The sequence below is a fragment of the Castanea sativa genome, chromosome 2 (assembly GCF_040712315.1).
Source record: "Castanea sativa cultivar Marrone di Chiusa Pesio chromosome 2, ASM4071231v1".
In the NCBI taxonomy this organism is placed as follows: domain Eukaryota; kingdom Viridiplantae; phylum Streptophyta; class Magnoliopsida; order Fagales; family Fagaceae; genus Castanea; species Castanea sativa.
Genome location: NC_134014.1, coordinates 12,136,307 through 12,153,712, shown reverse-complemented (window position 1 = coordinate 12,153,712; position 17,406 = coordinate 12,136,307). Strand labels below are relative to the sequence as shown.

The window sequence follows — 17,406 nt, the reverse complement described above, 5'->3', positions numbered from 1 at the left end:
AACCACTATTACATATCATATTATCATAATATTAATTGACTAATTACTCAAAAATAAATAAATAAAAAAGTCTCTTTTTGACAAAAGCACACATGTTTGTGTGAGGGTGAGGGGAATATTAAATGCGTAATGTTAGAGATATTACAAATTGAGTAATGTTAGAAATATTATAAATTTACTATTTAACCTTTACAAATTAATGTATCACAAATTATAAAAGACTAATATTAAGGATACCACAAATTTTATTGCATGCTCTAATTGGTGTGTCATCAATCGGAGAAAATAAATAGACGTTTATTTACTATTTTTTTTTAAAAATCACCAATTATATTCATTGTTAGATCAACTAGTAAAGATTACATAGGAAAATTTGCAACATGTTTAGCATTTTTCACTTACAAATTAATGCGTTACTAATCTCAAAAATATAATCCAAATATATTTTCAATTGTATGAATGGGAGGTGTCGGTAAGAGAGGGTGCTTTACACGTGACAAAATGCACGGCCTGGGTTTTAAGTTTTAAATGGCCAAAACGATGGTGATATTCTAACGGCACAAAGCCAAAAACCCAAAAATCTTGCATTCCTTCAATTAATATTTGTTTTAAAATTATTTGCTTTTGTGTATTAATAAATTAATAATATTTGTTTGTTTGTTGGGATAATTTTAGTCTCCTACCCAATAAGTAGTAGTCCACCACCCTTAAACCTCATTCTCAAGTCTCAACTCTCACCCACCACCATCATATACATATATACTATATGGGTAGAATTAGATAAGATTTTTATTTCCAAATTTTATTTAACTTTCTATATAGTCTTTCACTCTTTGATTTATCTCTTACCCTCTCCCATCACATATCCAATCTTCTACAAACTACAATCTACAATCTACATTCATTCACATATTCTTTACCTTACCTTCTCACTCAAACACCCCCCCACCCCCCTCCTCGTTTTTCATCACACCTCTCTCTCTCTCTCTCTTTTCATTTGTCTCACACTTTTTGTCTCTCTTCCTCTTTGCATCTCCTTCCTTTCTCCTTCTGCAAGGTAATGCCTCCTTTTCTTTTTTTTGCTTTTTCTCACTTTTGCTTTCTTTTTTGTATATAATTGGGTTTACCTCACTACCCATTTTCAAAAATGTATACCCTGTGAAAGCCACTGCCTTAGAGGCCTCTTTCTCTACTCTTTGAAACACTAAATCTTAAGGTTTTCTGGTTACATTATATTGGTAGGAACCTAATGTCTGTTTCTATTTCTTTTCCATGACTAAATTCTTGTGTGTTGTCTTAACAGGAGGGGCTGAGAAAGATGGCAGATTGCGATAGAGGTGAAGAACATTTTGCTTCCCAAGACCGTGAGGTACGCTGTTCATAATCTTGTTGTGATAAACTTTCTTATAAAACAAAGACTAGAGAATGTGTTGTTCAAAACAAGTCCAAACCCATAAAACTTCTTGCTGTTGTTGGTGTTAAGCAACCTAACCCCCATCAATCTCGAACTTTAATTTCAGGACCAGTCTACCTCTTTGACATGAGCATCTATATTTGAATTGTAGATGGCACATCCTAACTCTCCTAATTATTACGTTCACCCACACGATAACTTTTTACATTGATTTCGTATTTGCCTGTAGATGAAATCTAAGAAGAGTTATTTTTAGATATTGTATCTTTTATATTAGTTTTCTCGGCTTATTTTTGAAGAATGTGTTTGAATTTAATTAAAAAACATAAAATATTGCACTTAATGAAGTGTACCTAAATCTTGGCTGGCTTTTCATTCCACAGTTTGTGTTAATTTCATTCAGAACGCTGATTTTTTTACGCTCTTAGGTTCATAAGAGTTGTGTCTCAAAAAAAAAAAAAAAAAAAGGGTTCATAGGATAGGAGTTGAGCCCACCACGTGGGATCGTGGTACTAATGTACTAAAACATCATTCCTAAAAGTGAAAATAACAGCTCTTTTCAATTTCATTTATTAATTTCATTACGTTTTACCTCGGGAGGAGGGGGTGTTAAAAACTTCAAATGTTACTGTAATTTATCTCTGTGTTTTTATTTATTTATTTATTTTTTTATGAACTTATCTCTCTCTGTGTTAATTATGTTCATCAATGATGGTGTATATGAATTGGCCTAGAAAGAAGAGTCATGAATTTTTTTTTTTGGGTTTAAACTTAAACCCAAAAAATATTAAGAAGAAAAGAAGAGAGATACTTATGGGGTCAAATCGAAGAAGGATAAATGATATGAGGCCTGCTTTGTTGTTATGGCATATCAAATGGGCTCCACATCAAACGGTTAACAATAGAACCCAAGAAAATGAAGAAATGATATGGGTATTGTTTTGGTGTTTTATACATTTAAAGTGGTACATGCTTGCTTGGATACTCTGTTTGATTTGTCGGCAGAATGTAGGATGCTACATAATAATATATTATAGTATATAGTATATAGTATATACAGATACCTCTCTCTATCTCTATCTCTGAAGACTCAAACGCAAAATATCAAAACCCAATTTGCCAATTGTAACTGGTTGTTAGGCTGTCAACTTATTCACGTGGACTTTTCTTTTGTCATTGCTAATTGGACATGACTCTAAGTCTAAGATAAGCCTTATAAAACGCTTACGTTAACGTTACAAAACGTGGCCGATTTTGTTTTTGTAACTTGTAACATGTAAGTATGTTCCTATCAAAAAAAAAAAAAAAAAAAAACCATGTAAGTATGTAACCCCACTCACCTTAACGTTACTGTTTCTTCCGCTAACCTAAAGGCGTTTTAGGTACAATTCTTTATCGATTCCTTTTTAAGTTTTAAGTTAAATTCAATCACGTAACTTTATTAGTCAAAGCATGCTAATTGATTTTATCTTTTAAAGACAATAATAACAATAATAATAATAATAAATTCTACTATATGACTGATTGTTAAGGGAGCCTTTGGCTCAACTCTCTTTCGTGCTTAGAGTTTTGTTTTTTGTTTTTTGTTTTTTTGTTTTCTTCTATGTTTTTGATTTGAGTAAAAGGAAAGAAAAGAAAAACCCACCTTTGCCTTTTGATTTACTTGACTTTTTATCAATAATCACTATGGAGTTTGTTGAATGCCAAACTCCGAGTCTAAAATCTTTGAGCATGTCCAATGTTGTCACTCATAAATTTTTTTCAAATTGCCAAAACTTGTTGCTGGTTTTTGAATTCCTCAAAATTAGGAAAAAAGTTTCACCCAACTTTTAATGATGAATTATCCACATTCCATTACTAGTCAAAATCAAAATGAATGACCAAAGACTTTAACTATCTTTAGCTTTCTAAATTGACAGCTGATAGGACCTTCTTCATTTTGGGCCAAAGAACAATTGGCAGTATTTAAAAAAAATGAAATGATCTAATTAGTTTTAGTACCTTGATTAGAGTCGTAGGTTAGGTTCAATTTTTTCAAAGTCGAGCATTCTTTACTAATGCCAAAAGCCTAATGTATTTACTCAGTGGAACAATTCAAACTTTCAAAGTATGGAAATTTCTTTGGCATGTGGCTGATCCTTGCACCACGTGGCTAGGAACAAGCCGCCTTTATATGTGTGGTTTAAGGAGACGAATTGCCATGGAGGTATATATAGTGTGGGGGAGCAATTTATAGAATAGTACTTCTTTTGTTTGGTAATGAAAAGTAGTCCATTATTATGGTTGTGTTACCATTAAATTATGCAAGATTCTTTTTATATTTATTCAACCGTGACAAGTCTCCTAATCCATACAGAAGTTCAATCATTTAGTTTATTATACCTATATATAATAAAAAACTGAATAAATAAAAAAATTTATTATGGCATTGGTTTGTAATTGAATTTATAACCATTCAACCAGTTTTTATTTCCTTTAATAAACCTTCTTCTCTTGTATGGTCTATGGAACTAAAGATCCGTTTGGATTGAGGGAAAGTAGAGTAGAGTTGGTTCAATCCAAACGGGAACTAAAACAAATGAATAAAATAAACAGTTTGCGTGCACAATTATTTTTCAAATAGCTAGACTCATGAAAAAGAATGTGCCAAAAGTGTGAGTTTTTAGTGGATAATCGTTAAGTGCAATATGTGGCATAACAGATAACACTAAACAAAAATCTCTCCAAGTTGTGTACTAGTTATGATTTCTTTTAGGGGTGTGTAGTTATCCCATCAACCCACCAAAATCAATCCAACTCAACCTAACCTGTCGGGTTGGGTCAGTTTTTAGTGGTTGGGTTAGGTTATGAATTTTTTTTTAATAGTGAGTCGGGTTGGGTGTGGGTCATAGTAATCATAAACCCGCCTAATCTGACTCAACCCGCCTATATATTTAAAATTTAAATTATATATATAGAAATATATTATATAATTAATAATGTTTTCTCATATGTGGCTTTTCCTATCTAAAACTCAATTACCTTACAAACCCAAACAATCTTATTTCTCCCTTTGCTGCCTCCCACTCCCACTCTCCGATTCCACTTCTATTTGTTTATAATTGAGTTGGGGTACTAGTTCATGTGTATTTTGTTTATCAACTTAGTTGGATATGTTTTGTTTATAACCGAGTTAGAATACTAGTTTATGAATATTTTATTTATTAACTTAGGTGGCCGGTAGGATATATATTTTTGCGGCTCAAGTTAATAATAATAGTAATAAAAAAGTTGTTCAACCCGATCCATGTGGGTTGGGTTAGGTTGTACTCTTGTTGGGGGTTGGGTTGGGTTGGATTTTTTTAAATTCATCATTGTGGGTTGGGTCAAAAAATGCCCTTAACCCGATCCATGCACACCCCTCTTTCTTTTATCAAGTCTTATCCACTATAAAACTGGTTTCTTTAATACTTCCAGAACACTTGAGATTTAATTTTTATGATTTCAAATAGTTAGAAGTTTAAATTAATATGAATCTTATATTCGCAATAATATAAAATCTTTCAAACAAACAAGCCTAAATAGGCTCTAATCATCAAACATTTCATTTGGTGTATTATCACAGGCAAAATCCACAGGGAAGAAGTACGGAGAGCTTGTGCCAAAGAAAAAGCCATTGATTTCAAAGGTAAATCAACACTGAAATATCCACTATGAAACAATTTTATAATATATTAACTTGTACCAAAATGTAGCACTAAACAAAATTAAAATTTTTCTTGTATGGTTTTAGGATCATGAACGTGCATTCTTTGACTCTGCAGACTGGGCATTATGCAAGGTAATAGATCTCAGTTAGGTTTGTTCAGTGTTTCACTACAATACTAGGTATTTGACTATTTGTATTGCACCTTTGCTTATTTTTACATTCTAATGTGATACAGCAAGGTGCTGGAGTAAATCAAAAATCAACAGCTGCAGTAGAGACCTTGCGACCAAAACTACAGGTATAAAATAGAATATAACCTGCCAACCTTGCATTTATGCATTTTTTGATGGTAATGCATAATTTTAGAGTTATGTTAGAGATATTACAAATTTTATTACATAAGTGTTGTACGAAGTACAAATTGATGCATCAATTTTTAAACACGATACATTATTACTATGTCAGTTTATAAGTCTTTCGTAGTAAATTTGATAGTAATTTTATCATTTTCTATACCTTAAATGTATCTCATGAGATTTATGGTCTTATACAATTTGCAGAGAACACCACACCAACAGCTACCCCCTAGGAGACCTGCTTGTACATCTGGTCCAGATAACATGGTGAGTTTAGTTTCCATGATGTAATATTATATTGGTTCGTTTGGATTAAAAAAAAAAAAAATTGAAAACAAAGGATTTAGATTCCTCTTTTTTTTTTTTTTTGTTTAAAGGACTAGAATGGAATATGAAATGATAAACTTTTTTAGATTGATGAAATTTACGGAGGGTTTGAGTTTTACAATATCACAGTTGTTTATCTTTGAACAAAATCTTCAAGATTCACATCATCATGTGTTGTAATTAAACTGTATCAAGCACTTTATACTAATACCACCGCTCACGTTAGGCGAGTTGGTACTTCCCCAAGCCTTAAGTTAAATGTTTGAAGGGTTCATGAACCCAGGTTCGAGTGGTCCCAGGGTGGGGTTATTTGTTGATTGTCCAAAAAAAAAAAGTAATTTATACTAACAATTATTTTTTAAATTTCTTAATTTTAAATTCTCAAATCTAATCGCTGAAAATGGATATGGTATTTCACATATTAACAAATTTACTTCCGTTTGTGGATGTTGCAGGGAGAGTAGAACCGTTCAGGGCTTAAAGAAGTCGAGGGATGTCACAAAATTGTTTGTTCATAAAATGGCATACATTAAATTGGCTGAACCCTTGATATGTCAATAATTAGATCCTTTTTTTTTTGAGGGTGAACAATAATTAGATCCTAATAAAAGAGTTTTCATTATATGCGAAATTTTATATGTCATAATTTATACTTTGTGCTCAGTTCAATCTTCCATTATAATTATTTTCATCTTATAAAAAAAATATATTCACATACGTTTCAATAAGTTATTGTTTTTAACTTATTAGTTTATATTTTATATATAGCTTTTCACAACGTTGTTTTTCTAGTCACAATTATACTTTAACCAATTTTCAACAAATAAACAAGTGAGCTTTCAACAAAAAGCTACATGGAATTGCACAAAGGCTACTACACATATGCTCATACTTCATAGTCCAATAAAGATGAAAAATGCATAAAAAAAAAAATGATCCTCTACATTTCAAGTGAAACTTTCATTTTAAAATGATTGTATTCCTTCTAAGAGTCATTCATGCCAACCATTATAAAAAGTGATACACAAATAAGTGATTCATGATTACTTCAGGAGATATTTGGTAGAATTTTGTTCATTTATTCATACAAAAGCCATTACATGGACTTTTTGCTACGTGTCATGTCTGAAACTTTGTATTCATGTTCAAATGTTTTTAATTCAATGCCATATGTTCAATGGAGTTAACACATTATTTTCAGTGTAAAAAAAACATATTAATTTTCATGTCTAATGATTTATAAATGATGTATTAATTATTTATGTAGAAGGAACTTATCTCGTCATTTTTTAAAAAGTTAACTAGTTCTTAATTATTTAATAAAAAACAAGTCTCTCCATTTCAAAAAATCAAGACGAAGTCTCTCACAAAAGACAATTCATATTTCAAAAAATGACATTGTTTTTAGTGTTAGTGAGTCTTTAATTACGTTTCAGTAATACACCATCCATTTTGGTTCAAAACAATATATTCCGGTTCTAAAACTCCTAATATCTCCACCCCCCCCTCTCCCCTCGTTTTCTCATTCTCATCTTCATCCATATTCATCTTTTCTAATTGTCTAATTGTCTCTCGCTTATGAGAATTTCCTTTAAAAATAAAAAATGAACTCTTAACCTAATTAGTTTTCTTTTAGATCTATTCTGTAATTTTTCCTATATATAAAAGCAAAAACTTTACTTATATAGCATGCTAAGGATATTGAAATTCTATCTTCTAAGCATAATTAAATAACTTTTAATTTATTCAAGCAATATACCATATGCTTAGATATGCTCTTAGCCATTTATGTTTTTCATTCTGCAAATATATATGCATCCTATTTTTTTTTCTCTCTTTTAATGATATTTTATTCTACTTACTTATGTCTCCAAACACGGAAAAATAATTAAAACAATTTTGAAAAAAACATTTTATACCCCACCAAAAACAACATAGTTTATAATATTATACCACAAAATGAGTACATTCAAGAATCTTAATGAAAGTTTCTTACAAATTATTTAAAAATCAAATTATAATGTACTTGCACATCATAAAAAACATCATGTAGTAATAACAAAGTTGGTTGTAATTAACCCAGGGGGTTGGCCGAGTTGGTTGAGCTCTCGGTCTCAAGGTGCATGTACCAAGTTCGACTGGATGTGCTCCCCAATTCGAGTCCGGTTACTTGCACTTTGAAAAGAATTTCCTGAGTCAGCGCTTTACCCCTTCGTGGGTCCACCCAGCGCGAACAATGATTAATCTTTGGTTGAAAGCCTTAAGGATACATTGTACGAGAGCCAAAAAAAAAAAAAGTTGGTTGTAATTAACCTTACCTTGAAGGTATAATCTTCATCTTTCTGAGTCTCTCAACTCACATCCCAACACTCTTTAGTGTGTCTGCATTAGGGCTATCCACGGGTTGGGTCGGGTCAAGTTTGGGCTTGACCTGGACTTGACCCGATTGGATCGGGTTACCAAAAGTGTGACCCACAACCGACTTGATATATGGGTCAGACCCGGCGGTTCGGGTCATCGGTTGAACGGGTCAGATTCGTTGGGAAGGTGGGTTTGGGCTTCAAATTGGGCTAAATTTGTGAATTTGCATGAATTTTTTTAACTCAATTTTTGATAGGCCTTTTGGGCCCAAAATAATGGGCTTACTTTTAACAAAGATTTATATATATTTGAATCATGTATATATATCATATGGGCCTCTTTTCACATCCTTTATTTCAAATTGGGCCTTCAAGCTCAACTTGTATGCCATTACACAACTTTGAATCTTTTGGGCCTCCAAGCCTTATCAGTACAAACTTAATGTTTTTAGCTCACATATAATGATAGCAAATACTGTAAATAACAAGTAAAAATCTGGGCAATTAGTAAGCACATAAAAACACACATAATATCACTTTTTAACCACTTGTTAAAACCACAATACAAGAAAGAAATATTTTTCAAAATGCCTTAGCCTTAAGACCTGGGCAGTACATAAAAACACACATAATATCACCTTCTAACCACCTGTTAAAACCACACAATACAAGGAAGAATTTTTTTTTCAAAATGCCTTAGCATTAAGACTTGGGCAGTACCTTAAAAATCCAAAAGCAAATCAAGAAAGTCTAATAACCACAAAAGCACATCTCAGCTTATTAAACCTGCCAAGTTGTGCCAACCATTCCATACATGTAACACAACTTACACAAGCCAGCAAACAAATTCTGACAAATAAATCAATTACAACCACACCACAAGTATGGCAACAAAAGGTAATAAGAGCATCTTGCAATATTTCCATAGAGTCAAAGAAGGCAGAAAGGTAGTTACTACAAGTGTGTAAGGCAGTAAACTACCAAGGCAGTAGCTAGTTATAATTAGTTACAATTATGAAATACCTAAGTATTTCCAAAAAATAGCTTTTCTAAAGCATTAAAGAGCAACTACCCTATAGTTAAGTCCATGACTTATAGAAAAGAAAACTTATAAACTTAATAAGTTTTCTTTCCTATAAGCAAGAGTTGATTTATAAATTATAAGTTAGAAAAGCACTATGTCCAAAAGAACTTCCTAAATGTATCCAAAAATCTGCCTCCTATACAAAATGTGTCTTTCCTCCTACAAGAAAATGGGCAAAAAGATATTTATCAATAGAAATATAAGAACAAGACCAAAAAATACAGAATAGTAATAACCAAAACAATAGAGAGGGCAGAACCATACTCAATAGAAATAATAGTAAGGGTAGAAACTTTAGTCATCAACACTAATTGAGATACCTTTGCTTGAGCTTGAACTTCCACCACTTCTTGTTGCTTGACGTATTAACTAGAAAAGAGAAAGAAATGAAGGCTATTGGATTAAATTTCATTTGCATAAGAAACATTTAATAGCACTTAATAGACAAAAAGTTTAGAAGTTAACATATTTACTTAAATCATGAAATTCATCTTCCAAGGCCTCTAACTCATCCTTTGATTTGCAAAAAGAAATTGGAACCAAGGCTTGAAGCCAATCTTGTGCACAAACAAGATTTTGAACAATGAGTGGAGATAGTGAACTCCGAAATGGATCAAGTATGCGTCCTCCAATACTAAACGTTGACTCAGAAGCAACAGTAGAAACATGTACAGCCAAAACATCCCTAGTCAATTTGGACAGCACTTGATACCTATTTGAATTGGCCTTCCACCACCACAATATCTCAAATTTCACATCCCCCTTTCTACTTTCACAATTTTCAACCAAATATTTGTCAATCTCATTGCTACACCCTATGGATTGCTCAACTTCAAAGAAATGCTCAAACCTAGAATTAACCATTGCACATGGATCGCTACAACCAATTAACTCACCTTTTATGTGTGTCCTCTCACTCCCACTTGGTACTTGTACATTTGGTGAATCAACACAAGAGTAATAATCATACAACTTGACCAAGGAACCCCTCACCAATTAAATCATCTCATTAGCCACTTCAATCCCATAAATTTCAGAAAAACAAAACTTCAAAAACCTCAACTTCTTTCTTGGATCAAAAACTACAACCACATACAAGAGATAATTAATTTTATCCCTTTTCCCCCAATACTTATCAAACTTAGATTCCATTTTAGTTGCCATGTTTTTCAAGAGGTGGTTTTGAGATTTACTTAAATGGGAAATATTCTCTTGAATGACAAACATCTCATCAAAAAATGTGTTTGCAGTAACATACAAAGAACCTGAAAACTTTTTCGTTGCATTGTAAAAAAGCTTCCAAAAACCCACAAATGTCCTACAATTTTGGTAATCAATACCACTAGGAGATCCCATACCACCACTATTCTCCTTGTTTATAAAGTATGAAGAATAACTATCATCCTCAAAGTCCATTCGTATGAACACTTTCTCAAATTTTGTGCAGTTTCTAACATGAGGTAGGTAGAGTTTCACCTAGTTGGTACATCTAGACAAAGAAGAGACTTATACTCAATACCTAATCTCTCCACAAAACCCATAAAAGTTTTATTCCTATTTGGTGAGGACTTCACATACCTCATAGCTTCACGTACCTTAGCAATGGATGCATTAATTTCTCTCATACCATCCCCCACAATTAGGATATGTGCACAATACTTTATGTGTAAGAACTCATGCTCTAAAATAGTCCCCTCCCAATCTTTAGTTACAGTTTGTAAAAACTTAATGTTGACACCATTTGAGCTAGCGTAGTCCACTGTTAAAGTAAATATGCCATTAATACCTCACTCACTCAAACACATCTCAATCTTTCTACCTATAGTCTCCCCCTTATGGTCTTCAACTTGACAAAAATTAAAAATTCTCTTATGCAACTTCCAATCATCATCAATAAAATGACCTGTAAAGGACATATAATTCAGATTTTGAATACTAGTTTATGTGTTCGTAGTAAGACACACCCTATGACCCTTCAAGGCCCCCCTTAGTTTCTCTCTCTCAACACCATAAATGCCAATCACATCTCTAGCCACATTTTGACGAGATGAGATATCCCTAATTCGCAACTTAGGCTATAAGGTTGTCGAATATCTTTGAAACCCATACCCTTCAACAAACCTAAAAGGCAACTCATCTATTATAACCATTTCAGCGAATGCCTTTCTAGAAGCCTTAATAGTAAAGGTTGTTGGTACAAGCTGAAATCCTTCCTCCCCATCCATTTTGGGTTCAAACGCTAAGGTTTGTTGCCCTTTATGTGTATCTTAATTAGGGTTCTTAACACAAACTGGCGTATGATTCAATAAATTTGCAGATTTTGAATACTAGTCCATGTGTCTGTAATAAGACACACCCTACGGCACTTCAAGACCCCTTTTAGTTTCTCTCTCTCAACACCATAAATGCCAATTACATCCCTAGCCACAGTTTGACGAGATGGGATATCCCTAATTCGCAACTTAGGTTGTAAGGTTGTCGAATATCTTTGAAACCCGTACCCTTCAACAAACCTAAAAGGCAACTCATCTATTATAACCATTTTAGCGAATGCCTTTCTAGAAGCCTCAACAGTAAAGGTTGTTGGTACAAGCTGAAACCCTTCCTCCCCATCCATTTTGGGTTCAAACGCTAAGGTTTGTTGCCCTTTACGTGTATCTCTATTAGGGTTCTTGACACAAACTGGCGTATAATTCAATAAATTAGCAGTATCATGCCCTTTACTATCAGCTAGATAAGTTTTTTGACAATACTTGCAAATAGCCTTAAAATGACCCTCACCAATATCTACTTTTTCAAAATGGTCCCAAGCAATAGACTTTTTTCTATTATTACACACCTTGTCTTTACCTTTAGGTGGAAGTGGGGGAACTTCAACATAAGTTGGAGTGACAGTAGGTACAACTTGGGCAACAGGTTCAACTTGGGCAGTAGGTGTTGTTTGAGAAGGGGGTGCATCACCAGATGGTTCCATAACCTAAAGACATCAAATTTATGCATTAGCAAATTACCATAACAATGATACTACTAAACCAGTAACAAGAACACACACAAGTGACACAACAACAACAATAGGTCAAAGCAGCAACAAAGTAACAAACAAACAACAATAAGTTAAAGAGTAGCCTACTTGAACAAATTTCAACTCTTGTATAAAATTAGGGTTTCAATTTTTTAAATTAGGAAAACAAAATGAATCAAACAAATTAGCAATAACATACAATCAAATAAACAAAATAAAGATGTGTTAGGATTTCATCTTTTAAAATTAGGGGAGGTCATCTTTTTTTTTTAACAGTGAAGATAGACTTATTGCTCATTCAAAAAAAAAAAAAAAAAACACAAAACAAGGAATAAAATTAGGGGTTCATCTTTGACCTAACAAATCAAATCAAGACAATTAGGGTTTTATATTTGAATCCAATCACTTGGTCTGTTTTGGTCCCCTAATCTTTGAATCAAATAGAAAAGTATAGAATCAAGCACATGCAACTCTAGGGCAGTACAACTAAGCAATCTCAATAAATTGATATTTAAGTTTTCAATAAATTGAACAAGATGAACCCCTAATTTTCAATAAATTGAACAAGATTAAAAACCCATATCTAAAAAAATTAAAGAAGATGAAAAGCCCATATCTCAAAATAGAGAAAAAGATAGATGAAAAAGGAAGAAAATATACCTGAGGTTGAGAGTCTTGAGACTAAGAAGCTGATTCGTGAGCAACTGAGCATGAGAAGGCTTAACCCATGGTGGAAAGTGAGGCGAAGCCGTGACTGTGGCAATGAGGTGGCGGCGGCAACAGCTAGGGTTTGGAAAGGAGTGTGGATTGTGGAGGGTATAGAGTGAAGGGTTGAGACTAGTGACTTGAGATTGAGAGCAGAGAGAATGGAGACTAAGATTGAGACTAGAGAGACTTGAGAGTTAAGATTGAGAGTAGAGAGAATGGAGACTGATATTGAGAGTGAGATTTTGAATTATGAAAGAGTGAGATACAGTCATACCGAGTATAGGGAGAAGTCTGATGGGATTGAACATTGAGGCCATTTCAATTTTAGGCTTTTAGCTATTCTGATTATTCTGAAGTTCAGGTGATTTGATATTTGCTTTAGTGATTTGATCTTTGCTTTTGTGTGGTAGAATGACTCTAGATGCCGTGTAGTTCTCAATTAGGTAGTGCTCAGTCTTATCATCCTCAGTCTCACACGTGCTCACCTCAAAAGAACCGAGTTATAAATTTTTTTTTTTTTACTCTAAAACTTCGGTCGGGTCAGGTTATACTGGTTTTTAAACCCTTAACCCACTACTCAAACCAAATACTCAGGTTTTATTAGAGAAGGACCCGAATCCGACCTGCCATGGGCTTCGGGTTGACTCGTTGGGCTTCAGATCGGTTGGATTCGAGCGGTTTGGTTGGGTCCTGGACCCTTGGACAACCCTAGTCTGCATACCCAAAAAGCCCAAATTCACGACTCTCATTCATGCTACAAACATGTTGAAACCCAAAATGTAAAACATTTTTAATTGCAACAAAACAACAAATCTCATTCAATTGCGTCTTGTAAAGCCCATATTTTTCCACAATCTCATCCCAAACTTTTCCTTTAGCTTCCATCATCCCCACAAAATCAAACTCTTCAGCCTCATCAAATGGCACAAATTCAACATTAAATATTTCACACAACACTTTCCAAAAACTCTTCCATGTAAAAACATCACCATTGGTGCAATTAAAGGCTTGTTTCTTAGCCTTCTCTGTAACAGCTGCCCATATATGTTGCTTTGCCAGTACACGTGTGTCTGACATGTCACAAAAATGCTCCCACGTGTAATGTGTACCCGGAAACCTAAACGCCATGCTCTCATGTCGGCATATAGTTGCATACACGGCCATCGTCAGCAATGCGTTGTACATGCTTCTTGAAGATGCACCGATTATGATAGATGAGCGGTGCACGGAATAGGTCAATGATGGCGCATGTGATGCCACAAGGTCTTCAAGCGCGTAGTAAAAGTTTGGGTATGAAAGGCGGGGCAAGTCTTCAATGAATGGTGGCCCATGAGGGATGAGGTGGGCAGAATGGGCTAGATCATGGACTGGGCCCATGTAATGTTGAGTGCCTGTTTGAAGGGTTATGTGGCTGAGCTGTGAAGTTGGACCTGATTTTAGGACATTGAGCACATTGGTTAGCATGGCTGCATTAGCTTCTTCATTTTCACGTACTTGGATGGCTACCCAAAAGACGTGGGTGACCTTGTTAGCTATGTGGGCAAGCTTGTCATGTGTGTCGTCGGTGTTTGTGGCGTCGAAGGTGATGCATTTGTCAACGATGGAGGACGGGAACCAGCTCGGCTCGGGGCGCCTAGCCGTGCCATAGACTTGCCACGGGCTACCAAGGGCATTGGGGCTTTTTAAGGCTTTTGCTAAGCTCAAGCCAGCCATGCCTGTTACGTTTAGTGCTACGTTTGTGACATTGGGGTGGTTCTCTTGCTCCATTTGTGAGGGAGATTGAGAGCTAGAGATGATTGCAATTTTGAGAGCTAAAAGCAAGAGATAAGTTGCAAATTTCAAAGTATCTTAGGCTGTGCAAATTTCAAGTTGCATCTCTCTTAAAAAAAACAAAGAAAATAATAATAAAATAAAATCTAAGTTGCATCTAAAAATTCTTCTAAAAAAAGTTGCATCTAAAAAGAAAAGGCTCCTCTCTCTCATGGAAAGGCTATTTATATAAAAAAGTGTGAATAGCTTTTCTACGGTAGGGTGTAGCTTTTGTTTTGTTTTGTTTAATTTTTTTTTTATGGTTTTAAAAATCGGATAGGACCGGCCGGTCCTATCGGTTCAACCCAAAATTGGTTATTAATCTAGTCCGATTATGGCTTAAAACCTAAAAATAAGAAAAAATAAAGTGGAACTTACTACCTCTTGGTAGACGATGTTGTTACTGCCTTTTGTGCCTTTGGAACTTCTAGAGATAAAGTGGAACTTACTATGCTGTTACTGCCTTTTGTGCCTCTGGAACTTTTAGACAGATAAAGTAGAACTTTTATGAGACTTGAAGATGAGAGTGATATTATTATATTAAGTGGGTGTTTGGCAAAAATTTAAAAGTCAGGTTATTTAACTATTTAGTTTATATTTGTTACTATTTATGGGCTCTACTGCACTTTTTGGTACTATTTATGGGTCCTACTATACTATTTCAACTAATTTTTACCTTTATCTATAGTACTTTCTGCAAAAAGTTTTTAGTTTCGGCAAAATAAGTGGATCCTAAATAGACCCTAAGAGTGAAAGTACGTGGGTAATTGGTGAGAGTTGAGCTTCCAAGAAGCTTCATGACTATAAATTATATATATCCTAACTCCCAAGTAACTTATTCATTCATTTATTTACCAAAGAAACCAAATTTGAATTTTTTAAAAAAATAAGTAAATAAACATAAAATCTCTTTTATTATGATTTTCCTTTTAAGCTATATTAAATTCATTAATTTACTTGGCTTTATAATAGCAATTAGTAAAAATATTATTTTATTAATTACTACATAAAATTCACTTTATTACCTATTATTACTCTTAAATTGATATATATTTACTATTATATGAAAAAAAAATGCTTAGCAAGCGGGTCTAATGCTAATACTTTATTTGTGAATTAGTATATAAAAAATTATTATTTATTTATATAATTTTAAAAATTATTAATTAAATTATTTATGATGTCATCAGTTGGACTATCGGTTGGACCTCGGTTGGACCAAAAAGCTGGTAACCAATCCTTTTTTTTTTTTTTTCGATTCTTTAACCGTACTAATTTTTAAAACCATGGTTTCTTTATTATTATTATTATTATTATTATTATTATTATTTTTACTGAAGTTTGGTTTGGTATAGCTTTTGTCCTTTGTTGAGCCTAAACAGTTAGTTTGTATGAGAAAGAAAAACACTTTAATATTAAGAAATGTTATTTTCATAATACTTTCACAATAAAATCATAAGATGTAACTCTTTGGCATAATTTCTTTGAGTGCTCTCTCTCACTCTCACTCTCAAGATGTAACTCTTTGGCATAATTTCTTTCTTAGCTTGATATTTTCGTTAAACCAAAAGTTCATGTTGTTTTGTTTTCACCAAGAATCTCTACGAAATCTATGGCGTTTGGGGGTGACAGTTAGTTTGATTTCTTAATACTCTACTTCTTGTCTTGGTGTTTATCATTTTTGTGTTCCTTCAATTTTTAATAATCACCTCTATAAAATAAAATAAAAAAATTTACAATCGGTTTGTGTGTGGTTTCCGAAAAAGTGTATGAAAAATATCAGGTTTTTTTTAATAAATGTTTTTCATTTTTTCTACAGTGTCACTAGATTGGGTGTTCAAAAAATTTGTGCAAGTTTTACTTAGGGGTGGCAATTCGTGTTCACGTGTCGGGTTTGCATCTTGTCAACTCATGAGTATTCGACTATTTAGGTCAACACTAACCTGACATGTTTATTAAATAGGTCAAGATTCCTCAACCCTAACATGACCCATTTATTAAATGGGATAGTTGTATCAACCTGTTTATCAGATTTTATCAAAATGAAAAAAAAAAATTATAAAAAACAAACAGATTAATATTTTTAATATAAAATTCAGAAATAAAGAGTAACTGCATTACAAATAATTATTCAAAATTAAAGCATATCCCAATATCATAAATAATTAATCACAATATGTCAAAGAAATAAACCCCCACAACTAATAATTTAATATACCTAAAGTTTGAAGGGTATATTGGTAAAATGTCATTTAATTAAACGGGTCAGACAGGTCAAACAAGTTCTATATGTTAAACACTAACTCAACCCGTTTATTAAACGGGTCAGTCATGTCAACCCGAATATTACCCAAACCCATTAAGCCTCAACTCATAACTTGCTAATTTAGTGTCGTGTCGTATTGGGTTCGCGGATCATGTCAAATGTTGCCATCCCTAGTTTTACTGTTAGTTAACCTCCATATACATTTTAAACTTTTCAATAATCATATAGCCACCTTGCTACAAGTCAGAAAATGAATCTTTTAGGCAAAACAATAATATTAGTCCCTCAAATTTATCTATTGAGCGTTTTTGATTCGTCAAGTTTTGAATGAGTGCAATTTGTCCCTCAAGTTTTAAAATGAGTACAATTGGT

General features: G+C 33.4%; 2 protein-coding genes and 1 pseudogene across 3 annotated transcripts; 1 reads left to right on the top strand and 2 right to left on the bottom strand.

Moving 5' to 3' along the window:
* The first annotated feature begins 716 nt into the window (after positions 1–716).
* LOC142623592 (uncharacterized) lies at positions 717–6,416 on the top strand. 2 transcript variants are annotated; one of them, XM_075797031.1, is made up of 7 exons: positions 717–1,057; positions 1,304–1,369; positions 5,019–5,081; positions 5,187–5,234; positions 5,338–5,400; positions 5,663–5,725; positions 6,241–6,416. In XM_075797031.1, the coding sequence occupies exons 2-7, from the start codon at positions 1,319–1,321 to the stop codon at positions 6,247–6,249; spliced, it is 297 nt and encodes a 98-aa protein (XP_075653146.1). In that variant the 5' UTR covers positions 717–1,057; positions 1,304–1,318; the 3' UTR covers positions 6,250–6,416. The 2 variants fall into 2 exon arrangements, with proteins under 2 accessions (XP_075653146.1, XP_075653147.1); XM_075797032.1 differs by lacking the exon at positions 717–1,057 and adding an exon at positions 1,148–1,216.
* A 3,107-nt stretch (positions 6,417–9,523) lies between these two features.
* Positions 9,524–12,203, bottom strand: LOC142623744 (zinc finger BED domain-containing protein RICESLEEPER 1-like; annotated as a pseudogene).
* A 1,464-nt stretch (positions 12,204–13,667) lies between these two features.
* Positions 13,668–14,726, bottom strand: LOC142623745 ((S)-8-oxocitronellyl enol synthase CYC2-like). Its single transcript, XM_075797203.1, has one exon. It carries the CDS (start codon positions 14,724–14,726, stop codon positions 13,668–13,670), a length of 1,059 nt encoding a protein of 352 aa, XP_075653318.1.
* Between the last annotated feature and the right edge of the window lie 2,680 nt (positions 14,727–17,406).

Bases quoted from the DNA above. Each gene is read 5' to 3' on its own strand.
- LOC142623592 (XM_075797031.1), top strand. From the start codon at position 1,319: ATGGCAGATTGCGATAGAGGTGAAGAACATTTTGCTTCCCAAGACCGT. The intron at 1,370-5,018 runs GTACGCTGTTCA...GTATTATCACAG, and splicing joins TTGCTTCCCAAGACCGTGAG to GCAAAATCCACAGGGAAGAA. The intron at 5,235-5,337 runs GTAATAGATCTC...AATGTGATACAG, and splicing joins CAGACTGGGCATTATGCAAG to CAAGGTGCTGGAGTAAATCA.
- LOC142623745 (XM_075797203.1), bottom strand. From the start codon at position 14,726: ATGGAGCAAGAGAACCACCCCAATGTCACAAACGTAGCACTAAACGTA.